The sequence below is a fragment of the Podarcis raffonei genome, chromosome 3 (genome assembly GCF_027172205.1).
Source record: "Podarcis raffonei isolate rPodRaf1 chromosome 3, rPodRaf1.pri, whole genome shotgun sequence".
NCBI classification, from domain to species: domain Eukaryota; kingdom Metazoa; phylum Chordata; class Lepidosauria; order Squamata; family Lacertidae; genus Podarcis; species Podarcis raffonei.
In genome coordinates, this window is record NC_070604.1 from 90,211,672 (window position 1) to 90,238,845 (window position 27,174).

At 41.1% G+C, this 27,174-nt stretch overlaps 2 protein-coding genes across 5 annotated transcripts in view; one reads left to right on the forward strand and one right to left on the reverse strand.

Moving 5' to 3' along the window:
* The window catches only part of RBKS (ribokinase), a 65,543-nt gene extending 62,425 nt beyond the window's left edge, over nt 1-3,118 (reverse strand). Inside the window, exons 1-2 of one of the 4 annotated variants that reach the window (XM_053382962.1) lie at nt 2,870-2,890; nt 2,439-2,482 (exon numbers count right to left, since the gene is read on the reverse strand). In XM_053382962.1, coding sequence (XP_053238937.1) covers nt 2,439-2,449 — 11 coding nt within the window. In that variant the 5' untranslated portion in view covers nt 2,450-2,482; nt 2,870-2,890. Of the gene's footprint in view, nt 1-342; nt 434-2,438; nt 2,483-2,869 lie in introns of those variants that run through there. The other 3 variants (XM_053382963.1, XM_053382960.1, XM_053382964.1) reach the window with 3 other exon arrangements.
* A 159-nt stretch (nt 3,119-3,277) lies between these two features.
* Nucleotides 3,278-27,174, forward strand: part of BABAM2 (BRISC and BRCA1 A complex member 2) — a 140,770-nt gene continuing 116,873 nt past the window's right edge. The window contains exons 1-4 of the mRNA XM_053382959.1: nt 3,278-3,382; nt 5,694-5,846; nt 11,142-11,218; nt 18,030-18,124. Coding sequence (XP_053238934.1) covers nt 5,719-5,846; nt 11,142-11,218; nt 18,030-18,124 — 300 coding nt within the window. The 5' untranslated portion in view covers nt 3,278-3,382; nt 5,694-5,718. The remainder of the gene's footprint in view (nt 3,383-5,693; nt 5,847-11,141; nt 11,219-18,029; nt 18,125-27,174) is intronic.

Consider the following 27,174-nt stretch of genomic DNA (forward strand, 5'->3'; position numbering starts at 1 on the left):
ACGCAAAGTATTTTTAATTTTGCAAAAGATGGCATATTTTTATTTTATTTTATTTTTATTCTTCCCTGTCTAATTAGTTTTAGGGAACAAACATAAAAGCTATTCATTAGCAGTAATATGTAATCTGCTCAAAATATTTGCTTAAATTAGTATTTGCAAACTGTGTTCCGAGTAACTCTGGGATTTAACTGAAACTCTTCAGGGATTTCTTGATGAGAAGATAGATAATTATGGATATGCTGCCTGAAAGACTGCTGGGAAACTATTACTGATTTACCCTGAAATGCAAAGTTGAAGAAAAGTAATGGAAGCATTCTAGGGTGACAAGTGAGCTTAACAAACCTAGCTGTGTGCTTGTCAACTGAGTGCAACCTAGACCAGGATTGGAGGGGTTTTTTCAGTCCAAGGACTGCATTCTTTCAGGGACAACCTTCTAGGAGCCACTGGTGTGTAGTGGGAAGAACAATGGATGGAAGACTTACTTTTGCACAACAGGTTACATTTCAGGCACACAAATACCACATACACATACACCTCTCCAGCCCTCATCCAAACAAGACAAATTATCAGAGACCAAGGAAACATTATAGCCACACAAAATTACTTGAGGGTTTGAGCAGGGCCAGTAAAAGATGTGGCCAGAGGAACAGGGAGAGTCTTAAGGGCCAGATAGAGACATGTGGTCCAAAGTTTTCCATCTCTGCCTTAGACCACTGATCTTCAGCTAGTGAGCTGGGACCCAACATGGGGCCATGATCTAAGGAGATTTGAAACAGCAGGTGGCAAAAAAGAGAAAAGAAATGGGTCTCCCAATGTATGTTTGGGCTAAAGGTGGGTCCCTGGTTTGAAATTATTAAAGGCTACTGCCTTAGAACATGCTCCAGAATCCTCTGAAAGACACATGTAAGAATTTTGAAGCAGTCATCAACAATCCATCAAATGGGGAAAGTGTTCCTGGAAATTACTGACTAAATACTTAAGTCACCCATCACTTCTGTAGCAGGTCACAGTGGTCTCAGAACAATACTTTCATTTGCAGTAGGAAGGCAAAAGCGTATCAGGCAGATATTCCTGTTTCCACTGGACCATAGCTCTGCGGCAGAGCACTTGTGATGCATGCAGAAGGGCCCAGGCTCAACCTTAAGGCATCTCCACTTAAAAGGACCCAGCGGCAGGTTCTGAGAAACATCCCTGCCTGAAACCCTGGAAAACAACACCCAGAAAGAATAGATGGGCAAAAAGCCTGACTTGATATAAGGTAGCTTCCTATGTTCTTGGGGGTATTTTTGTTTGTCGTTATGAAAGGCTATTGATAGATCTTTTACATCTTATGACTGTTGTGAACTTCTCTAACTCTGGTAAAAAAATAGAATACTAAGTAAATAATGTCAGGGAATGGAGATTACGTAATGACAGAACATGGGATCCATTGTGGACTGTATCTTATCCTTCCTGTATAAACAGCAGGTTGTAGTAGGCACTTTTGTCTTAGTTGGAAGGAATATGGTTACTTGAGTCACACTGAGCATGGGGAATTAGAACTCTTCAGTTCTGTTTGTATATCCCATTAAGAGTTATTAACGTATTAACTCCCGATAACTGAAAAGGCAAAGTCCACAGTGATATTTTCATTGGGATACATTGATCTGTAAGAATATGCAAACTCTTAACTTCAATTTTTCCCCCTCTCACACAAAAAAGCTATGTGAACCTAAAATTACTTCAAAAGCTTGAATGTTTTCACAAATTAAAGTTGATTTCTGCTCCAGAAAGAATCATGGAGGTACTTTAACTACAATTTGTATTCACAATCAACACACAAACAGATAAAGTTTTTTTCCTACTTCAGTTCAATATGTGCAGAGAGGCAACTGCAATTACAAAAGGATAGTATTTATTTTGGACTTATTAGGAGCACGATCCTAAGCGTGCACCATTGAAACCCACCTCTCTGCATATTTACTCAGAAGTAAGTCACACTGGGTGGTATGCAGTGGGGTTTTTTTTGGGGGGGAAGCAGGGGTACGCATACCCATAAACAATTTGTGAATCTTTGTACTTTTGTCCATTTACTGTATTCATTTCCCCCGATTTGAACTATAAAATGGTGATTTTCTTGAGTCCAAATGAGAGTACCCCAAAACATTTTTCAAGAAAAAAAAAGCACCAGTGGTATGCAATGAAACAGTTGTGCTAGTGCAATAGTTAGTTCCAGAATTGGTGCAAGTGAAAAAGAATTACTCATTACTTTCTTCCCTACATCTGTTCCAGAGGGTTTGGTGGCAGCGGGGGGACAGGACCCAGAACAAGTTGGGGTTGTGTGGAAAGGAGGAGAATGTTCCATTGTGGAAAGAGAAATTGTGCTAGCAGAATGGCTCACATCAGTGTACTGCTGCATGCAACCCACAGAGTTTACAGGGACTTACTCCCAAGTGTACATCTTAGGCATGCTTCAGAAGAAACCTCCATGATATCTACTAGGCTGCAGCAGAGAGAGAGACCCTTTGTCAGCTCTGCTGAAATATCAGGACCATTGGGCCTTTTGCCCCTCAACTGCCACCTGACACCAGCCCCTCAAGCAAACTGCAGTGGAGGGAAGAGAGAAACCAGTTCACTTGGGGCTCCTGCTGTCTTTGCAACTCTTTCCATTCCAGTTGGCCATGATGAACTTCGCCACTAAGACCAGTTTGCTCTTTCCCTCCCCCTTCTCTCTACTTCCAGAGGCTTGGGCTTGCAGGGCTGCAGCCTCCAACACGCCTCCTCCTCTCCCTGGACTCTGCAGCCACTTCGGGGTAAGAGCCTTAAGCAAACCGAAGCAGCTGGTAAAACAGGGGGGGCAGCAGCAGAGGATCCCATTTGCCATACTAACCTCACCAGATCAGTCATACAGGATCCCACCACCACGACCTCAGCAGCTGCCATGTCAGAGAGAGGTTTAGGACCACAGCACCCAACCTGACTCGCATGTACCTGAGCTGCCTGGGCACTAGCTCTCCAACCACCGCTCACCCCGCTTTGCCAGAGGGGGGTCCTTCGCCTGCCCAATATGTGCGCCCGCCAAGGCGCCTGAGTTTTTACTTTGCGCTATCCCGAACTTCGACTGCGGAGCGAGCTCAGCACACCGTTATCAAAGCACCCGTTTATAACTCTGCTGCCCGTTCTAACGGGCGCAATTTTTTTTTTCAGGCGCGCTTTAGTCGCCTATATATCCACGGAAGCCCCGATTTTATTTTTTTTTTTAAAACTGCCTATCGGGTGCGCGCTTGGCTTTTCTGCAGGAGATTGGCGCGCGGGCGCGCACGCAGGAGCGTGCTGGGCGGAGTGGGAGGGTCTACGCAGGCGCGCGGGGCAAGGCGAGTGGCAGCTGCTGTGTTTCTTGGAGGTTTGTTTGCCCGTACTTCTCCCCTCCCCCCCCCCGTGCAGTCTCTCTTTACACACAGCAACAGGGGGTGGGGGGCAAAGATGGTTCCCCTTCAGGCTGGGTGGGGTGGGTGGATGCTGGTGGGGTTTCCCCACCCCTTCTCTTTCTCTGCTTATTGGGGGAGCAAAGCATGTAGTAAGGGAGGGTTGCTTGGCTGGGGGGGGGAGGGGTAACAACCCCTCAGACCTGGGCATTTGGCGGGGGGAGACCGTTTTATAGGAAACAGCCACTACCAATTGTGTGTAAGGCTTCTGCTGTACTTACTTGTAGGTGCTGCTAATTTATGAATCAATACTGCTGCTCATAATACCCGTTTCCTGTGTTTCTTAATAGATTGCAGGGTTGCAGCAGCTGGTGCCCTTGCTGGGCTCATGTGCCACTCCTTCTTGCTACAGGTAGAAAGCCAGTTGTAGTGGATAAGTCCCCTGGCTCAGGCATCATCTCTGCCATGAGCTTAAGCAGCCATTTAACTGGATCTGCTGCATCTGCAATATGGGTATAATAAATAAATAAATAATTGGTCCAGTAGCACCTTAGAGACCACATAAAAGCTTATACAGTGGTACCTCGGGTTACAGACGCTTCAGGTTACAGACTCTGCTAACCCAGAAATAATACCTCGGGTTAAGAACTTTGCTTCAGGATGAGAACAGATATCGCATGGCGGCGGCGGCAGGACGCTCCATTAGCTAAAGTGGTACCTCAGGTTAAGAACAGTTTCAGGTTAATAATGGACCTCCAGAACGAATTAAGTTCTTAACCTGAGGTACCACTGTACCCAGAACAAACTTAGTTGGTCTCTAAGGTGCTACTGGACCAAAAAAAATCTTTATTTATTTCGACTGCGTCAGACCAACACAGCTACCTACCTGAATCTAGAATCATGGGTATAATAATTCTTTTAAGTATACACACACACACACTTTCCAAGTTTATACATTTCACTAATTTTACAGTCATTTTAACATTTCAAAATTGGGAAACAGGTATAATAATTCTAATCTACCGTGTAAGGTTGTTGTGATATCACGTGTGTGAAGTGTGCGTTCGGCGCTTGAACAGCTATCTGTGCATGCCAAGTATGAGTATTTTATGTTACGTTGAGGAAAGCTGTTGAGTTTTACAACACATAGCTGTCAAAGGTAAGGGTGCCCTACAAAAACAAGTGCCAGCTGCCTACCATCGATATGAGGATAGGAGCTTGAAGAACTGCTTCCAGTCAGAGTTGACAGTACTGGGCTAGACGGACCAGTGCTCTGACTTGGGATAAGACAGCTTCATTTGAGGGTTGTGTAAACAATTTATAAATTTATGAATCTATAAATAAAAGTGGGAAATGATTCAATGGCATTTAACCATTTATCTTATTTCTGAAATGTTCAGTTTTGTTTGCAGCACTGTAGTCTTCTGCACTTTTATATGAATATTGTTATATACTACTTACAAAGTTTAATGCAATCTCATATGTAGTATTTGGGGAGAAATTCAAAGCACGTTAAGTTTTCTATTGTTACTAAGAGACACTTTTCTCCCAATATTTTTTTTCAATTTTATTTGGATAAAAATAATAAGCACAGCATATTTGATCTCGGTTCTGACTTAACAAGGTATTTTAGTAAATTGTTTGGAATGGTAGGTAAATTTTATACTCTGGTAAACTTTAAAATGTGTTAATGGTAACTAAGCTCATTGAGAGATTAATAAAAAGGGCACTGTCCAACTGCTGAAGTAACTATCAGGCCTGCACAACTGGTGACACACTGAGTTGAGCACAGCCCATCAGCTGGATACAGTTGTCTGCCAAGAGCCTGACAACCACCCCTCCACCTCTGCTTTTGTCACCCCAAGCAACCAGCAGAACCAGAAGATTTATCAAGTCAGTGGTGGGCTATTCTCATCTTGTTAGGTCATAAGTTGTGTTGTATTTTATAATGGACCACTGAACAAAATGAGAAAACCATGTTTTATGAGTGAGATGCTTACTAAATATTAGGAGTGCAAATGGTTGCGTGGCTATAACTGTGGACCATAGCCAAGTGGATGGGCAGCAGCTAGCCCAAATGTGCCCCCTGTTCCCAGCAGGCTTTGCTTCCATTTCCTTTCCCTTGGCCCCTACTTGCATCAGCCTTTTTTAAAAAGTTGCTTGCTTTCTTTGCTTGCCTTGTCTTTGGCCCTGCCTTGTGTGTCAGGTCTCAAGAGTCGTCTCTTTTAAAATATGTATAGAAATGGTGTGGCTACTCTTTGATACGTTCACAATTATTTTTCCTTGCAGAACTGTGTGCACCTTGCAGATTAGGATGTCCCCTGAAGTTGCTTTGCACAGAATATCTCCAGCACTTTCTCCTTTTGTTTCTAATGTGGTCAGGAATGGAAAAGTAGGATTGGATGCAACTAACTGTTTAAGGATTACAGATCTGAAATCTGGGTAAGTGCCCTCAATGAATTCAAATAATGTCTATGTGCCAATTTTTGTTGTCAGTAATCACATTCAATTTATTTGGAATGAAGAAATTTAAGAAGTTTTAGCAAGGCTATAGAAATCGTGATGTGTAGTGCAACACAATTGGATTTAATGTTATTATTCATTGGTAGAGCTTGGTAATTGATTTCAGAAATGAATCTAATGTGTTTGAGCATTTCATTTCCATATCACATTTGGTTTTGTATCCAACCCTAAATGCCTGTCTTAAGTATTTGGCTATACATAATCTGAAAAATAGGGCTTCCCCAAAGTTAACTTTTCTTAAGATGTTACTGTTAAATGCTAGTTATATTGTGTAAGAATTTTCTTGTTGTTGAATACCACCTTTCATCTTTTACTGTTGGCAATAATGCTAGATGGAGGTTTAGCACTAGATCTAGGGACACGGGTGGTGCTGTGGTCTAAACCACTGAGCCTCTTGGGCTTGCTGATCGTAAGGTCAGCAGTTCAAATCCATGCAACGGGGTGAGCTCCCATTGCTTTGCCCAGCACCTGCCAACCTAGCAGTTCAAAAGCATACCAGCACAAGTAGATAAATAGGTACCGCTGCAGCAGGAAGGTAAACTGCATTTCCATGCACTCTGGCACTTGCCACAGTATTCCGTGCACCAGAATCAGTTTAGTCATGCTGGCCACATGACCCAAAAAAGCTGTCTGCGGGCAAACACTGGCTCCCTCAGCCTGAAAGTGGAGATGAGCACCGAACCCCATAGTCAAATTTGACTAGTCTTAATTGTCCAGGCGTCCTTTACCTTTTTTACGTTAGGACTAGGATTGGGCTGAGGAAGAACTTTTATTTTAGGAAAGAACTGCAGCTTAGTGATATAGTGCATGCTTTGCAAGCAAAAGGTCCAAGGTTCAGTCTCCAAAATCTTTACATAGGGAGAATACCCCTATCTGAAACCCTGGAATGCTGCTTCCATACAATGTATTGAGCTAGGTGAACTATGTTCCTAAACATGACTCTTCTACCTGGCCAGAAGGCCACCAATAGATGTAGGATGGGAGCTGTAACTTTGCATACATTACTGATGTCCAATGAACCCTCAGTATAACTTGGTGTTGTATCAGCCACAACCACAAGTCTAGAGAAGCAATAGTAATAAATTTCAGTGGCTGACACTGCTGTCAAGCACGAACACTATGACATGTTTCTGTGCTGATTTCTTCATTAGTGGGTCTGTTCTGACAGCTGACATTTCTGAGCTGTGGGGAATAATTGAGCACAGCTCACACAACATAATAAGCACGTTCTTAACCTAGGGATTTGCTCATATAATTTTAATATAGAATAGGTCTTGCTTTTTCTGGGAAACTCCCCTGTAACCTATTTTATTTAAATATTTTATGCTGTCTCTTTCAGCCTATTTAAAGACACCTAAGGTGACTAATAATACCCATAATAAGATAAAAATAAACAACGACCAACCAACAAATTCATAAAAAATAGTAAAATAAATAAATAAATTGAAACACCAGCAGTAGCGAGATTCAAAACTACCAAAGTTGACCACTGCCTAAGTCATACATGTTCATCTGAAAGAGGGAGCCAGGTGTGGCTCACCTGGGCGGTGAATTGCAAATCTAGGCATCGCTATTGAAAAGGTACAAATTCCACATTGGGTGTAATTAGAAAAGGAATAAATAAAATAAAACTGGCAAAACAATACCAAATAACCACACTTGGAATACTGTGTACAGTTTTGGTCACCATGTCTCAGAAAGGATTTTGCAGAGCTGGAAAAGTTGCAGGAAAAGGCAGCCAAATGATCAAGGAAGGGGCTCAAGGACAGGTTACAACATCTGCGTCTTTTTAGCTTGTAAAAAAGGTGAATGAGGTTAGACATGGTAGGTGTGTGAGAGATTATGCATTGTGTGGAGAAAGATATGTTATGTTCTCTCTATCATAATATTAGAAGAAAGGGTCATCAGATACAGGGCAGACTAAAGGATGCACTTTTGCACACAGCACTTAGTTAAAGATGTGATGATAGCCACATCTTTGAAAGTGGCTTGAAAGATAAGACTGTCAGTGGCTACCAGGCATAATGACCGTATCATTTCAACACAGATAACTCGCAACTTAAATACATTTAACTTGTGCGCATTCAGCTTTACAGGCTTGGCTAAAAAAAAGGGGACAGGCATCAAGGTAAAAGAAACACTTTGAAATAGTCTTGGAAATTAATTGACAACCAGTGAATAATCCTGGTTCATCTGAATCACGAACTCTATCTTCTGCACTCTGTACTGATCAAAGTGTCTGAAAACATCCTCGCATATAGTACGTTGCAGTAGTCCAGTCCAAAGTTGATAATGGCATGCATAGTGGTGGCCTTTTCTAGGAGACGGTCCAGCTGGTATACTAGCCAAAGCATGATGTAAATGTTTCTGGCCATGGCTGCTACCTTGGCTTCTTGGAGCCTAGCAGGATCCAGGAGCACTCTCAGACTGCAAACTTGATCCATCAGGCAGAGTTAAACTCTGCTACAACAAGGCAACTGTCTATTTAGCCTAGATAAGTTGAGCCCATTGCTAACTGTATTTCTGCCATTATTTAGCATAGTAGTGAGGGGCAGTCATATTTCCAAATCTTATTTTTTTGGTGCTAACACAGCTGTGTTGGTTTTGTGAAATGAGTTTGAGTTTGCCTTTAAGTATCTTAATGTGTAACTTGGACAACTTCAAGACACTTTCTCCCCCCAAAGCACCCAAAGTTTAATATTTTAGAACTACTGTTACAGAAGGCTCAGAATATGATACGGCAAACTTGTGGATAAGCTTTCTCTACTCTGTGGATGGGGGCAGAGCAAAAGCAAGCAAGATACGACTTTACACAACCAGGAAATGTTACAGGATATGCTTCAGTTTTCTTGTATGGTGCCTGCATCTATTTGATTTATATCTTGGGAACCACTATTAATGCTCAATTTTCTCACTACTACTTCCTTTTCTCTTGACAGCATTTGTAGCTCCTTAAAAGTATTTTGCTAACTAATACTTTTTGCTCAGAAAGTATCTGCTTTTGAAATCTCTTGTGTAGCTTTATCAAAAAGTAATTTGACAAAATGTAGCCGCAGCTGCTGTTAGCTCTCATTTCTAGACCAGTATTTTTATATATATATATACGTTTTTTAAAAAGCAGAATCTTAACAGCCTGGAAAATACTTAGTGTTGCTTTTAAGGATGCTCTTATTATTATCTCTATTACACCGTAAAGTATATTATCCTTTCTCCCCCTGCTATTCTGAAGTGAACTAAATGAAGTGGTTTATTTGCAAAATCAGAAATACCTTTTTTATTCCAACTGGGTATGTTTATCTAGAAGATGAGAAGACAAGGGTGCAGGGACAGTGGGCATGATTGCATTCTTCAGATGTCTGAAGAGCTGTCAAAAGAAGAGAGCAAAGACTTGTCCTCTGCTGCCCCAGACAGCAGGACTAGATTGATGGGTGCAAGTTATAGGAAGGTAGATTTTAATGAGACCTTGGAAGAAATACCTGAAAGATCAGTTTGACAAGGAACCCAATTACTTACAGGGGTGGGGACAACCTTTTATTAGGTATGCTCTAGCTCTGAACATGAGGCTGGACTAAACACTCTTCAAATCTATGATTTACAAGGAAGATTGGAATCACATGTCAAGCTACAGCTCAGTATGATGTCCAATAAGCAATAATCTGCTGCTGATGTGTTATAGGGAACTTGTGAAGTTAAATGTCATGCATTTGTGATTGTTTCAATGGATGTTGGGAGTTCAGTGCAAAAGATGGATCTGTCCATGAGTTTGAATGGGTGTTTAGAATATCGGGCCATGCTGGGGCGAAACTTAAATGTGGAGCCTTTAATGGTAGACCACGAGGGAAATTATTCACAGGCCAGTGTTTCTGCTTGGGGTGCAACCCTCTCATGCACTGGTGGTCACTCACTGCTTGATTTTGATTCTGTATCCACTGCCAACTCTCTCCTCCCTCTCTACATCTTGGGGACATGTGATGACTGTTTAGTGGTGAGCAGTGACACTGAGCATGGCCAAAGGTGCCCATGGCAGTACGCTGGAGTTATTTTTAGATCATCCCTATTGGCAGCTCTTCACAGAGAATCCCCAAACGGCTTTGGTTTTTTTAAAATCAACCTTTTTGAATTTTTTGTCAGATGTGTGAAGTGGGGTGGGGAGGAAGTCTGATGTTATATAAGATAATAAAGACATACATATTTATAAATGAAAACTTCAAGGAAAAACCCCGAATACAGCAAGGCTATAGCATAAATGTGACAACGACACAGAATAATTCCTTGTATCGTATAAAAGTCAGTTAATAAAGGGTTGAGAAGGTTATTGAATGGCTTACTGAGAGCCAGTGTGGAGTAGTGGTTAAGAGCGGTAGTCACCTAATCTGGGGAACCGGGTTCGTGTCTCCGCTCCTCCACATGCAGCTGCTGGGTGACCTTGGGCCAGTCACACTTCTCTGAAGTCTCTCAGCCCCACTCACCTCACAGAGTGTTTGTTGTGGGGGAGGAAGGGAAAGGAGATTGTTAGCCGCTTTGAGACTCCTGAAGGGGAGTGAAAGGCGGGATATCAAATCCAAACTCTTCTTCTCTTCTTCTTCTTCTTACTAAAGAGGCAAGTGAATCCTATGCATGTTTACTTTTATGTAACCCCCCACTGTATTCATTGAATTCCCACCTATGGCAGTGCATAGGACTGCAGCCGTAATAGCCATCTGAGGTCTGTATTAGGTATTTTATTATATTATGGGGATGTTTTCCTTGAGAGAAAGCAAGTCCACATGCAATATACGGAGGAACTGTTGCAGCCATTGCTCTTTTCTTTTTGGACAGGAACCATTAATAATAATAATAATAATAAATTATTTATATCCCGCCCTCCCCAGCTGAAGCCGGGCTCAGAGCAGCTAACAATAATAAAAGTATTGAAGAACACATAAGGAAATGTGGATGAGGAGCAGTTTCCTACTTTTATTTGTTAACAGGAGCAACTGGAATGGACAAGAGATCCTGTACTGTGTTTTTATTTCTAAAGTACTTTACATACTTTGAGTGCTTTAGAGTAAATAAAAGCCGACACCAATCATGACTTTCAGATTTCTGATTACTTTGGTTTTCCTATGCTTTTATCTAATGCCTTTGTCATTTAATCTGGGCATGTTGCTCATTGATCAGACTCTGATATTGTGTGCATCTTGGTCCTTCAATTCCCTCTTCTTTCCCTTCTAGCTGCATGTCCTTGACTCTTGGGCCCAGCTGTGATCGCTTTAAGTTGCATATTCCATATGCTGGAGAAACACTAAAATGTAAGTGCTCAAACTTTAAAGTCCACTACCTTCTGAGACTAACTGGGGAAAGTGCTCCTGTATGGAATGCTCTCCCCAGGGAGGCTTTCATGGTGCTGAACCTTCATTTGGTACAAGACTGATAGAAAACATTTCTATTCCCCTAAATGTTTTAGATAATGTTTGTTAACTCTGTTCTGATTGTGGTGGTTTATGAAAATACATTTCTGTTGCTTTTAGCCCTGTGTTTATTTTTTTATATGCTGATCATTTGGTTATTTATGTATTTTTAATGAACATAATTGAACCAGTGAGTCCCATTAGCAGAAACCCTGCACAATGAGTACTGCTCATGCAATGAGGCTTTCTCCCTCCCACCCCCGTGTCCCCTGAAATAAGCTCACGGGGTAAAGGGTATCAGGAAACTAGCCAGAACAGCATACAGGAGAAGGAAGGGTGGGTTTTTTTCCATCTGGCAAGCCAAAAGGATTGCCCTGATGGAGCGATGGGCTTAGCATGATGTTGTATTCCTCCCCATGTATTGTTAAGCTGCCTTGGGAGTTGTAAAGTTGAAGCGTGGGGTAACACATGTTTTAAATAAACAGATTAGAGGTGTTTCTGTTGCATCTTCTATATCTGTTAAAATATGCATGTGCATTGACTCCCTTTTACCAGTTTGTTAATCAACCTTGTCAAAGCTTCCAGGCTTTATGGAACTGGCTCTCACGACAGCAGCCATTGCAGCCCTTGTTCTGCATCCAAGAAATGCCTGGCTTGAGGAGAGAGTGCAGTGCAGGGAATGGGGAGGCAAGATTGGATGAGGCACTGAAGGGCAGGTCTCCCCTCCAGTTCAGTCTTTTTAAACCGCGAGGGCTCGTCTCTCCTGCAGGTGACATGATCTGGCAGTTGGTCTAGTAGATCTGTCCCTGTTGCAGCTGGGGAATAAAAAAAATCTGCCTGTGCAGCAAACCCAGTGGAGTCCCTTCTGGGGAAGGCATTTGGCCTTGAGGGATGTATGCCCAGGTCCTTAGTCCTGGGAGGTGGAGGAATTGAGCCTGGCAGGCAGGTTTCCAAAGGTCTCAGCTCTCTCCTGTGCAGTCATCAGTCTCTGGCAGTATGTGGGGCTCTGTTTTAAGAATAGGGGAGTTTCTAATTCTATTGATCTTTTTGGTTGCTTTTTGTGGGCAGTTGTTGTTCTAATGGTGAAGCTTTTCTAGTAAGTGTCTGTTCTTCTGTACAGGCGTTGGTTGACAGATCTCAGTTTGGACTACATCACTCTCACACACTCCACATCACATCACTCTTAAAGTGGACCATAAACCAAGAAAGTGTTTTGAAGTCAGTGGGAGAAAGCAAGTGGGAAGTGGTCAGTGAATCACCCCCTAAGATGCAATCCAAACCTATTGCATCAGTGGTGGAAACATCTAATTCAATGGAGTTAAAGATGGCATCTTACATGATGTGGTAGCATCTGGTTTTGTGGGTTACCACTTTTAGAGTTCATTCTGTTGCCTGTGTGTGGTTTTATATTAGACTGAGATCTTTGAAACTGTTAATTGTGTAAGTCACATGAAAGGAAAATGGCATCAGGAAACAAAGGAGCAAGTATAGCTTTTAATTTCTTTATTGCTGTAATTGACCAAATGTGATGCTCATTTCCTAAAAAGGCAATGAGTTCTCAAGAAACAATGGGAGAGTGTGTCATTGAGGGTAAGGTCAAACCGTTGGTGAGTTACAGCACCTGCTGTGGCTGTAGAGACCTATATGAGAGAGGCATGTTTTATTACAGCTGGGGAAGATGAAGGCACCCAGTTTCACTGTTATATATGCACCATGATGTTTCTTCTCTCTGTGCTCCTCCCAGCGGTCATGAGTATTGCTTGGTTTGGTAGCCAGCTATCAGATTCTGGAATATCGATAGGGAGCTCATATACAAAGGACATGAAGCTGATCTTATCCAAGCTTCTGCTTTAAGGTAGGGTGTGAATATCCTCATGACACACTAGCATTCATTACGTAATTCTTTCTCCAGGTGAGTTTATTAAAATATATCAGATAGTTAGACAAAATGAACCAAGTCCCATATTAATGAGGGGAATCATTTTTCATGAGTTGCTGTTATGTGGGAAATTCAGACAGGTAACTTTTTTGGGCCTCGTGTAGAAATAGTTTTTCAAAAATCAGTATTTACTCTATGGAAGAGGGTTTAGCCATTGATGTGCTTGATGTTAGTCTTTTTGGCTGTGTACACACAGCAGTTTAAAGTGAATTTGAGGTGTGCATGTTTTTCACATCCACCTGACATTGTCCTCATCCAAGTGGCAGCCATCGCTCCCTACCCCCTGTTTAATTTGGACATTCCCAATTGATGGATAAAGTGGGGCAAACACAATTGGGGTTCTTTTAATAAACCCAGTGTTTTGTGTAATATGCTATATTGGAAAACCCGTATCTAAAAAAAGATTTTAAAAAATGTGTTAGGCACAGGTGAACAAATACTTGCATGCATTCCCACAGTGACCCTCAGATTTCCAGAACTTGGAGTGATTGAGGAAGTACTAATTGAGGCAAGGGGACAACAGCACACAATTTGAATACATCCCCTCAAGCACTGCCCAGTAGTGTAGCTGGAAAACAAAAATCTCTTGAGACAAAGTACATTTGAAAGTGCTCCTCTGTTGACAGACATGCAGAAAAGCTTGCATGGAAAAATCAGATCTGTGTGACACATGTGCGTATTACCATTCTGGTGTGTACACTGCCTTAGCCTTATAAGTCGTCTATTTCTTCCTAGTTCAAGGGCTTCGTTCTCAGTTGCCTGAACATGCACAGGTCTCTTTGTATTGGTGTTTACAAGCCTCTGTCATTCATGTTTAAATGGCCACCCAATGAGAATGATAGGTTATTTCTAAGGTGCCTGGGTGGCCTCTGACCTGTACAAGCTGCACCAATATATCTGAACAAGAGGACATATTGCAAGCTAATGTAAATTGTTTAACCGCTACTCTTGCAGTTTTTTTTTCTATTTCATATATACTCATGTAATCGCTGAGAAGGAGAAAATTATATTCTACCATCTTATTCTAGTTGCTAAGACTGGCTTTCTGAATTGTCAGTAAAAGACAACTAGAAAACAAGTAGCAAGTAGTCTATGTATTTTAGTAGAGCATAGAAGCTTTTGTGTTCCTAAAATGTAGGAAATGTTTTATCATCCAGAGTACGTGCTTATACAGTTTAAATGTTGAGATTACACATAAACTCGGGTGGCAGCTTTTTCCTAACTGCATTATATCTGAAAAAGAATAATTATTTAGGCAATTTATGAATTTTTTAACATCTTATGTCACAAAACAGTATCTGAATTGTCTGAAACAAAACATTAGGCTTTTTCTGTGATATCAGGTAAAATTCCAGTGGCATAGTTCCATGTATTTGGATATATACGATGAAGAAAAAGATTTCACATCATGATTTTTTAAAGAAGTCGTACTGCTCTTAAACTAGCCTGGGGAACCTATGATTCTTCATATGTACTTAGACTCCAATACTTCTCAGCCTCATCCAGCATGACCAATGGATGATTGGAGTTGCAGTCCAACAACATCTAGAAGGTCACATGAAACCTCAGTTCAAACCCTGTTCATCCATGGAGCTGTCTATATGATGTTTGCTATTTTAACCTAGCCTACAGTACAGGATGGTGGTGAAGTTGGAGGTGACAAGATTGTGATGAACAAAATATTAAAACAATTACAAAGCAACAGGTGAAACCTGCCCCATGATGATTATTGTTGGGTCCTTATAGGATTGCAACAGTACCGAGAAAGAATATACTTCAGTGTTATGGTCTGCTGAATATAACAACTTCCCAATATTACACATGCCTCTCTTTACAAATCCAGCAAGATTGGCAGCAAGTTTTTTTGAGTCAGATCTACTCAAATGAAAAATCTATGCTAAGAGAGAATGCATATTTAAACCCATGCAAATATAGATATGATATAGCTGCAAATAAGTAGCAGATGAAAAGTGTTAATATGTGGAAGCATTATGAATGACAGTGTTTGTGGTTCAGAACAAAATGTTTTTTGATGGGCAAAGGACATTCATAATTGGCACTTGTGGAAATTATTACTATAAGCAGACAACAATGTACAGGAACACCAAACATCCTGTTGCTAGATGTGTGGCTGTTATCTTTTGAAAGCAGAATAATTCTATGAAAAATGGTCACTGAATGTCGTAACAGGAACATTTTGAAGTGTTCATGGTTTTGTCTTGTGAGATTGGTGCTGAGTACAAGCTGAAGTGCCTACTTCCTTTGCGGCTAACCACTGCATCCTCTTTGTAAGAGATCAGTTTTCCTCCTCCAAATTATCATTCACAACAGCTGCCATACTTCAAATCCAGGTAGCTTATTCTGGTGTGTTAATCAGTTGGCATTTGGGAAGTACCACTGTTTTGACTTTTTCTCTCCCTGGAAGTCAATGGGAAAACTGAATTTACCATGTTAGGAATTGACTTTGTGGCAACACAGTGCATCTTGTATTGAAACTGATAGCTAGTTTACACTGTTCCCTAATTGTTTAAAGTTCCTTGGCATTCAGATGTGAACAAATCCCTCCAAATTGCACGTTTATGTCACTTTGATTTATTGTCTGTCCTTGTTTCATAGTCTCTTGAACTTCATCAAATACCAATTTTGCCAAGGCTATCAATCCTCGTTGTGATCTATTAAGAAAGATTAGCACTTTGCAGATGTGGTTTAGTTTATTCTTTGCTATGTTTATACTCCACTTTCCTGTTAAAACCAAAGCTGTTTGTAGTAGAAAATACAATATAATAAGCATATAATTAACAGAGCACAACCATATAAGAACCAGCAGTATTGTCATTTAAGTGATGCTTAAAAACAGAGGCTTGGATTCAAGTAACCTTGAATCATTTAACCACAAATGAATTGTAATGAATACAATACAGTTACAATCTAGAATCGGGGGTCTACAACACAGTGCCCATGGGCACCATGACACCTGCAGAGTCTTCACTGGCACCCCCAGCCAGGGACCCATGCTCTGAACTTTCATTAAAAAATAGTATTTAGCCCTCCTAGTAAGAAAGTTAGGAAGTAAAATGTGCAGGTACCCTTCTAAGTGATTTCTGTGAAATGAGCCAGCCTGACTGCTCCTGCTTGTCAGTGTTTTTAGCCAATGGGTAAGAGTTGTTATTGGTGAGCTGTTTGCAATAGGAGTCCCTGGGGTTGTAAAGGGCTGCTGTTTCCTACTCCCATTTAGTGTGCTTTTTCTGCTTTTATCTAATGTTCTAGTCCTTGGAATCTCTGTAGTTTGCCCTTCCTTTTCCATAGCAACCAGGATGCATCTTTAACGTGGCGGGATTGTCTTGAGATCAGGTAGTCCCTAAAAGTAATTTTCTGCAAATAAGTGTGGGTGATATTAAAGAACCCTGCCCCCTTCTCACCAAAGGCAAAGGTGAAAACTTTGTAAAGAGGCTTAGTCATGTCTTCAGCTGTGCAGGAGCTAAAGATCAGGCACTCATTAAGATTTCACTGTACAGCTAATTTACAGTACCCTGGTATACATGTCTACTGAGAAGTACATCTCTTCGAGTTTAATGGGGTTTACTCTAAGGTACAGGATGGCAGCCTGAGCTTTGATTTAGTGTTGGCATTGAGGAATAAAGGGTTATTGTGCCTTTAACAGTATGTGTCAGGCAGAAATTCAACAGACCAAACCTTTTCTAGTATAGAAATACAATTTTGGGAAAAGCTTTACCCTGACAGTGCTCTCTAATTTTGTGTTCTGCCATCCTCCCCTCCCCCAAGCAGCCTTGCGCTATGACACACTCACTTGGCTCCCAAAGCATGTTCTCAAAATTCATAATGTTCCCACTGGTCCACAAAGGTTGGCAACCTCTGATCTATATTGGAATAGCAAATAAGTTTCATACATGTGGGCAAAGGGGCGGGGAGGCAAAGCCTTGCACCCATATGTCCCTTATGTTTAAAATGTATATCTGACTAATTCTGTCCTCAAAAGCACCCAGGGAGCTTAAAAGATAACAAAAAACACACACATAAAGAAGTAATAAGTAAGAGAACAAAAAGTTACAATTGAAGTGGGTTAGCCTTTGCTTCTCAAGGGTTCTCTGTAAGAGAGAAGCATTTTGCTTGTACTGTATCAGAAAGGATGCCAGGGAAGGGACCAGCTGAGCCTCCCTTGGGAAGCTGTTCTGTAATCTGAGGACAATAAAAGAAACAGTACTGGGATTGCCTAAGCGAGCCTATGGTTGCAGAACATGAAACAGGGACTTGGGTGATGACCTCCGTACCTGGACAGGTACACACTTGGCAGCAGGTGGCTCTTCGTGTATCAACTTGCCTGGAAACCAGTTGGGAGTCACTGTGATGGATAGTCTTAGTCTGACCTCTGCATTGAGTTGTCTGCAACGAGATAAAGTGTCTAATAAATGTTAATAAAAATATCAACAATAATTCTAGACCAACTGCAGTTTCCAAATGGTCTTCAAAGGTAGCATCAATATTATATTATATTATATGACAGGTTCATAGTAACATATTTTTTCCATTAGAACAGTATTTTAAGGAGCCAATACATCTTCCGGACTAAGTTGTGGGAGACTTTTAAGTATAGAATTTATGTATACAAGTTGTCTTACAGAAAGTGCTTTAGACAATGCTAATAGTTTAGCCTCACCATGGACTTGCATTGCACCTGAATGCAGTCAGTGTGTATAGACTTTTCTTTGCTATTGTGGTACTTAAGCCATTTCCTTACTTGTCTGCTTGTTTTAGGGGATATAATTTTTAATGCCTACTATCCAGAACTGCCTCCTGACTTCATCTTTGGAGAGGATGCTGAATTCCTTCCTGATCCCTCAGCTTTACATGTGAGTACATCTCTAGTGTTTTGTGTGCTGTCATTTATACAGACACCTACTTGGCTGCTTATCCGTGGCCCTCAAGCTCTGGAATGACGTGTGTTCACCCACCTTCATATTGGCAAGCCTTGCCTGTGCTGGCAGGCATTTGGTGGTGGGGCCAAGTTGCTTATTTATTGCTCTAATTGTTGTTAGTGGATTCTTTGTATTATAATGTGTTCTGTATTTTTAACTGCATTTTGCTAATGATGTGGTTGAATTATTATAATTATAATTAATAAGTACCTTCAGCTATTGGTTGCAGCAGCGGGCTGAAAACGCACAAAACCAATTAAAAAAAAATTGAACTGAAATTTGCAAACCCAACAAAGATTTTCAGTCTTGCATTTTCGCTGCTCCCTTTATACATGTACGTTCTTTCATTATCCTAATGTAAATTAGATTTTGCCTAAATTTCGTGAATCAGGGTGCTGTCAATAGTTGGTCATTTTTTCTATAGCATACCAATTGAATAATTGTGGTAACTCAGTTTTCGTAGAGAATACATTACAGTTAGCTAAAAACTACAATTCTGGAGAGAGACTTCCATTGCCTGACAGAGTTGTGACATCTGCTGAAAAAGTTTGCATATTCCTCTGGGTTTTCAATACTTATACTTTTTTTTATAAGAAATCTGCTGCCACATGGCCCTTAAAGTGATCACATTGTAATCTTTCCTTTTCTGATGAGTTATCTGTTTTTCCTGCTACTGTTATGGAGCTGGACTTCCACTGTCACTTTTCTGCCTTTCATGATCAATCCATTTTTCATTTTTGTGGACCGCAACATTCTTGCCTTGAGACAGCAGGCCTTTCAAGGATAAGAAGGGTTTAATTCTTATATGGGTAGGATATTGTAGTGGGGAACTCTGAGGAACTCTTTCCACATAACCATCTCTTGCAATCCCGGGAGTGGAGTGGTAGAGACCAAAGGCATGGAACAGTATTCATTCGGGAAGATTAGAAGTAGAGGCCATGGGAGACGTTTCATCTGATGTCTTTAGCTCTCTCATTGTAAAACGCCTTGCTGTGGGCCTAATAACAGGTTAGACTTCCCTCTAATAAACAATGTATAGGTTTTAAGAAGGGCTAATTCTATAGTACAGAAAGTACTATTTGTGAGGGTGAGGTTCTGTATTCATACCTTGAAGCATGGACGTGAAGTGAAGGTGTACTCCAGGTTTCATCATGTTAGGCAACACTCTGAAAGCTGAAGATTTAGGTGTGTGTTTTGTAATAAGGATAGGCATGCTTTCAGGAAGGGAGGATGCAAGAATCAAGTATGCTAGATGGATAGCCCTTCAGAAAAAAGGGATGTCATTGTCTAAGGTGGTAAACAGATCATCCCTCCCTTGAGAAACTGTTTTTGTTGCACTATGTTTATATTATGAAAAGAAACTACTCCATGGCTAAAGATAATGATCTGGCCTCATCCAAGTAATACATTTATATAAATGCAGTAGTTTTATCCATATACAGTAGTGCAAAGCAAGGGGTAACTAGCATGTGGCTCTCCAGATGTTGGACTCCAACTCCCATCAGCCCCAGGAAGCATGACCAATGGTCAAGGAGGGGAGTTCTAATCCTGCAATAGCTGGAGGGCTGTAGTTTAGGCGCCCTATGCTAAGCCACAGTTTGTGTATGCAGCCAATGCTGAAGCTTAGCTAGGAGGCAGTGAGTCTCCTAGAAGCACATTTTGAAAGTTGAAAAAAAGTATCTTTCTAATTGCTGCCTTTTAATTTCATTTTTTAATGAGAAATCATTGAAATTAACAATTCTGTGCCCTTTAGGTTCTAATTATTGGACCATAAGAATTTTTCCAGAGAGAAAGTAACTGCTTGTGAATGTGCAAGTAAAACATGTAATTTGTCTGATTAGTGCATGTCATTTAGGAAATAATTAGCTGTAGTTAATCCCCTTTTAAAAAAAAAATTCAGTTTGTAACTTCTGTTCTACTTGGAACAGAAATATCTTTCTTACGGGGGTTCCTTTTTGTTTTGATTTTTCTCCTATATAGCAATACAGTTTGCCTTGATTTTTGACATTTTATAATTGGAAAAGGAAACCAATAATATGTTGTATTGGGGTAGAAGTTGTAAAACTTTTCTCATCTACACTTTCATCCAAAGTCTGCTTACTTAGAGGCAAGCTGATTTATAGGCGGTGACCATTTTGCGCTGGGGTTCTGTTCCTGGCCCCTGTGAGCATCTAGAGAGAGCCCATCTTCTCGGTCCAAAAGGAGCCAGGCCAATTGGTGGTCGCTCATCAATTGAGCATGCAGAAAATGGTTGCCATCTGTAGGTGAATAACAATTACTTTTAAGTATAAGTTTGGTTGATCAAGTCTATTTTGGACTATGAGAAGAAGAAATACTAGCCAACTGTTGGTTGTGTACACTTAAGGGGACACACTGCATGGTTACAATTTGAATGGTAAATAATTTGTAGTATATTCAGAGCTACTTTCATACATTACACAGAGACTCTGAGACTGCAGAAAAGAGCAACTAAAAGGATCAGTGAGCTGGAGTAATTCTCTATGAGGAAGGGGGAAGGTTAGAGGACATGTTAGGTAAAGGTAAAGGGACCCCTGACCATTAGGTCCAGTCGTGACCGACTCTGGGGTTGCGGCGCTCATCTCGCTTTAATGGCCGAGGGAGCCGGCGTACAACTTCCGGGTCATGTGGCCAGCATGACTAAGCCACTTCTGGCAAACCAGAGCAGCGCACGGAAACGCCGTTTACCTTCCCGCTGGAACGGTACCTATTTATCTTCTTGCACTTCATGCTTTCGAACTGCTAGGTTGGCAGGAGCTGGGACAGAGCAACAGGAGCTCACCCCGTCGCAGGGATTCGAACCGCCGATCTAATGATCGGCAAGTCCTAGGCTCTGTGGTTTAACCCACATGTTAGAGGGCATGTTAGAGGTGCATAAAAACTATGGCTGGTGTGGAGACACTGAATACAGATACAATTTTCTCCCTCTTTCATAATAGTAGAACCCAGGATTGTCCAGTGAAGCTGAATGAAGCGAAATTCAGGAAGGGCAAAAGAAGGTGCTATTTCACACAGAGCTTTTCAGTACAGAATTTGCTTCCACGGGATGTAGTTACGGCTGCCAACTTGAACAGGAGGTTAGACCAATTCATGAAGAATATGGCCATCAGTGGCTACTAGTCAGGACTGAATACTATTTTGAGACTCAGAGGCAGTATGTTTTTGAATACCAGTTCCTGGAGAACATAAGCAGCAGAGTGCTGTTGAGCTCATGTCCTGCTTGTGGGCATTCCATAGGCATCTGTTTGGCTGCTATTGGGAACAAAATGCTGGACCAGATGGGCTTTTGGTGTGGCCCAGCAGAGCTGCTTTTATGTTCTTATTGCCAAAGGGTTGGCCTATCCTAATTCCCTGACCGGTGTGCCTGCCTACTACAGGTGTTTGCAAACACCTGTCTGTAACTTTCACATTTTTACATTTCAGGTGTATGTTTAAATATTTTAAGTGTGTGCCTAAAGCTGTAACATATAAATGGATTCTGATACTCCCTTGAAGTGGACACTTTGGATATAAGTGGAAACAAATGCTTGTGGCTGAGAAGGTGATTGAATAGAAGGAGACTGGAACAGTTATCAGATAAATATTCGTATTTTTCTGTTGGTTTATGAGCATTGGTACATATCAAAACTGCTTCAGAATAAAATGTTTTCGATAGACCTTTTATAGCAAATCTCTTTTGCTTACATGTTGAACTTGTACAGTGTTTGCAATTAATCCGTGAAGAAAGGCTCTGCATAAATTTAATCTTATTAACTGCTATCAAGGGCTTGATTCTTGTGTTTCCTGACATTTATTTCCTTGACAATTATTGCACTTAATTCTATACTCCCTAAAAAAAAACACACACAAAAAAAACAGTGCACCAACTGAAGATCTTGCTGTTTTCTGTAGTACAGCCAGAAAAAACAGTAGCAAGCTGTCTTCTTCAAAGTCACGTTCCTGGAAGATATTCCGGCAACCTGGATGCTTTAAGCACATTCTTAAGAAAAACAAGTTCCATTTAATTAAGAAATGATTTGCTTATTCTCTTAATGACAGGAACAAATTGCATCTTATGCAGATTGTTCCTGGTTTTAGAAAGAGACCATACCACATGTATGGGAAAGATGTCTTACAGGCACACAAGCTCCATCCTGACAAGCATTGTCTTGACCGTTCAGATCTCGACTTCTAATGGCTGGTTAAATATCCTATGAGCCAAAACTAGCTGATTGAAATGGGTGGTCGCTAAGCATGTTGAGATGGCAGGCAGCAGTTCTCCTGCAGTCAGTTGTTGTAGGACTTCAACCATGTGACATCCGTCATGGTAGCGATAAGTAATATTGGTTGCTTCCTTTTAGAATGGAGTACTGTTCTCTCACTATGATTGAGCTGCAATAATTTCTAAGTATCCAGTTTTCCTTTTCTTGCCCTGAGTGGTTTTTAAAAAGTGGAGGCTAGAGGGGATGCACTTCAGTATGCTTTCCAAAGCCATAGGAGTGGGCTGGAAATCAAAATAAATAAAAGATCCTGTAGCATGGTTGTATTTTGTCTGTATAAGATGGATGGTGCAACTTGTCTTTGCATATGTTAACTTATCTACTGTGTATTTGGTGTGGTTAATTGTTTCTAACCAATTTGAATTAGCCTGATCCTCTATTCCATTTTCCCCTTTTCTCTTCTATGAAGAAACCCTTTCTGGGACCCCACATTTAAATTCTTCCCTGGTCTCCTTGCTGGCCCTAGTAGGACCAACTTGGCCAGTTAGCCCTGGTGATCATTTGATGTCTACTGATTGGGTCCCCCCCAAAAAAAATGACCCCTGAATTTTTGAATTTTATTGATATTGTTGCTGCATTTTATGCTGTTTTAAAGTCGCATTTTAATCAATGTTTTATATTTGCTGTTAGCCGCCCTGAGCCCGGTTTTTAAACCAGGAAGGGCGGGGTATAAATAAAAAATAAATAAATGCCATACGGGCTATCATGTAATCTGAAACATTCCAAAGTGCATATGGTTAGTAATAAATAAAATAAGTAGTATCTGGAAACCTGGGGCGTGATATAGCCAAAGCAGCTGAGCACTTTTAAACCTCCTTGAAGGTATGAAGAAAGCATATGTTGAACTCTCTTCGCTTGAAATTACTAGGATTTGAAAGTGCTTGACATCTTTGGCTGTCTTGTGCACATAATATTTTGGTTGATGTTAGAATCATAGAGTTGGAAGGGTCCTCAAATATAATCTAGTCCAACCCTCTGCCTGTTCATGGCAAAGGTACAGTTGCTCAGCTCATTTCTATATTTATACCAAAAATTCTTCTTTGCCTAACATAGGGCTCGTCCACGGTTCCCTTTTGCCTTACATGCATTCTAGGCTCTGTCTTTTCCCAGTCTATGTCCCGCTATTGTCCCCAGGAAAACTCGCTCTTTAACGCTGAATCAAAACAAACAGCAATTAGAGTCTTCCACGGAATGCCTTTTGCTCCCATTCGCTGGTAAAGAGTGGGTTTTCTGATCCCGAATGCAGTCAGCTGTTGAATTAATAGAACCAAAAGAGAGAGATACTCAGTGTAACCCCTAGTTAGTTAACAGGTATATTAAGAAGCAGGTGATTAAAATCAATTATTTTCAGAGAACAATATTGTATGCATGCATATAAGGAGGAGTTAATGGCATATATCCTTGAACTCAAGGGATAGGCCAAATGGCCTCAATGTCTTCTAGAAGCAAATAAAGCACACAGCAACTATAAAAGACATGTGGGGACTCTTATATCACTATTGAGCAGGAAAGAGGGTGTCAATACAGTGCGTGATTGTGTGTTGCAGCTCCCACAAGTGCGAGAACCAAGCAACCTTTCCTTCTGACTTTTCTTCATGGTCTCATGCAACAGCAAACCTAATGGTAGGCTGCTTCCCATGCCAGAATATTTTCTATTTCATAGAACACATCCCTGTAGTAAAATATTGTTAAATTGGTGGTATGGCAATATTTGATTGGCGACCCATAGTAAAATATATATTAAATGCAATTAATCGGAACAGCGTTAAAATAGCATTCCAAATCTAAAATTGCTGTACTCTTCCACATATATAGTTTTATGAATTAAGACTTGCCACTATACACTTCCTCGCTTGCTATATGTTTATAAAAGGCAGAAATTACACTGATGTTTTCCAACCTTGATGGTTTTTAATTCATCAGTATATCGGCCTTGGTCCAGTATATCTGAAGGAGCGTCTCCACCCCCATCGTTCTACCCGGACACTGAGGTCCAGCTCCGAGGGCCTTCTGGCGGTTCCCTCACTGCTAGAAGCCAAGGTACAGGGAACCAGGCAGAGGGCCTTCTCAGTAGTGGCACCAGCCCTGTGGAACGCCCTCCCACCAGATGTCAAAGAGAACAACAACTACCAGACTTTTAGAAGACATCTGAAGGCAGCCCTGTTTAGGGAAGCTTTTAATGTTTGATTCATTACTGTATTTTAATATTTTGTTGGAAGCCGCCCAGAGTGGCTGGAGAAGCCCAGCCAGATGGGCAGGGTATAAATAATAAAATATTATCATTATTATATCTACCTAACTAAGTCAACTTAATATCTGTTACATCACCTGCAGCAGCTCTTAAGGAGTCAGTGTGGTGTCGTAATTAAGAGTGTTGGACTAGAACCTGGGAGACCAGGGCTCCAATCCCTGCACAACCATGAAACTCACTGGGTGACCTTGGACCAGTCAGTGCCTTTTCAGCCCGACCTACCTCATAGGGTTGTTCTTGGAATTAAATGAAAAGGAAGAAGAAGAGTTTGGATTTGATATCCCGCTTTATCACTACCCGAAAGAGTCTCAAAGCGGCTAACATTCTCCTTTCCCTTCCTCCCCCACAACAAACACTCTGTGAGGTCAGTGGGGCTGAGAGACTTCAGAGAAGTGTGACTAGCTCAAGCTGCATGTGGAGGAGCGGAGACGCAAACCCGGTTCCCCAGATTACGAGTGTACCGCTCTTAACCACTACACCACACTGGCTCTCAAAGGAGGAAAACCTTGTATGCCGCCCTGAGCTCGTTGGAGGAAAAGGTGGGATTAGAAAACCAGTCATTCACCTTGCAGAAAGAAAATCCTTGCTGCTCTCCTCTGCTGAGAGGGTGGATTATCCACTGAAACATACCATGTTTAAGGGGGCATGTTCAGTGGAGGAGAGGCCAAGCTAATACAAACAGGAACTGAGTAGAAAAGCAAACTGTCTCTTGTGCACTGTGGATTTTCAAGGGGATATTTACTGAGACCTTTTGTGGTAAGGTTACCAGACATCCCCGTTTCCTGGGGACAGTCGCTGGATTTACACATCAGTCCCCATACAAAATCTATTGAAGTTGAAAAGTGTCCCCTGATTCATTGAAAAAAATCTGGCAACCTTATTTTGTGGGCACTATGGGAGGAACTGGTGGAGACACTGACACTTGTCAGGTGCCATGTTGGCGACCTCCGTTGTATAACATCAAAGGAGGATGCAGTCTTTTGTGACTGTGATGCCTAGCTTCCTTTTTCTCTCCCCCCCTTTTTTTTTTTAAGGAAATGGAAGTCTGGTGAAACATAGCTAACTAAAGTTTTGCCCAACTCGTGGTTTTACTCCTTTTTTTAATATTAGCGTATGAATTCAAGAGATGGATTGCTTCCTGGAATCTTACCCACTTGAAAGCATTTGGTAAAGGCAGAAAAACTGTCTTCAGTCATACTGCCCTAGAATGTGCCAGGAAAGAAGGTAGTCATCTGCAGGATGCTTCTGCCAGTGTGTGTTGCCATATCTGTGGTACTGCACAATCAGCTATACCGTATTTCTCTGTGTTGAAGATCTGGAAACTGTGCTAACCTGTATCTGGTACCATTGCTTTTCTCATCTTGCTGGAATAATGATGCTGGCACAAATGTTTCTCGTTGTAGTTTGTACCTTACTTTGGTTCCTGATGCAGAACAGTAGTATAAGTAACTGAGGTTACACTTCTAAGGGTGGGTTTTATGTGAGTGTAGTCAGGAGAGTGTGTGTGGCTCCTCGGCCAGACATAGTATAGTGTGACTTTTGTGTGCCGATTGGGCAAAAAAAGTTTATTAAGAGGCTATAAGAACTGACAACATGAAGAAATGGTTCTTCCAGTGTTATGTTTTCCTTCTGCCTGACCACTGTTCTGATTTACTTTGACAAAAACAAATTAGTTATATGTAATGGCTAGGATCCAAAATATTCGGGGCCAAAAAATGTGCACAAGTTTGGTTGTCTGTAGTGGGGAGGGGATAGTACAAATAAAGTGAGTGCATTCCTGCTCCTCCGCCCTAGATTTACAGGAGCTCATTGAAAGTCATCTCCCTACTGCCTGCCATGTTTATTCGTTAACTGTTTCTGTTTTGCAGCTGATCACAAATCTCTTGATAAGCTGGTAGTTCTAAATGACCGTTTTAAGAACAGGGTCGTTTTGTTTAAATAAAAGCCAATTAAATCAACATGAAAAAGACAGAAGAAAATTGTTTTAAATCATGTGTTTCCTGAAGAAATGTGCATGGTAGTTGGTTCCTATAACAATTTGAACTGATTGGTTTGCAGCAGCAGCATGGAGCCTTTCTATTTCCTGGTGGCATAAGCAGAACCTTTAGCCATGCAGCCCACATGACTCTTGTGCCACAAAACTGTGTCATTTTTGATAAGGGAAACAATTGTGAAACTAACAGATCATTGGCTTGTCTCTCTTTCTGTATAGAAAGAGATGATAAGACTATCTTAATTGTCCAGAACGCTACAGAAACAAGGCTTGGTGGTTTGCCCAGTAACGCTTGGCCTTCATCTTTATACATACACCCACCGGTGCCTGTTCTTTTTATATGGAAAAGCAGTTTTTAAATTAATACATTTCGGATTATAAAAGCAGACTTCGACATTTCAAGTTCTGACTTCAGTTAAAACCAGGATATATTTTTTTCAAAGAGACACTTAACTTAAATGTT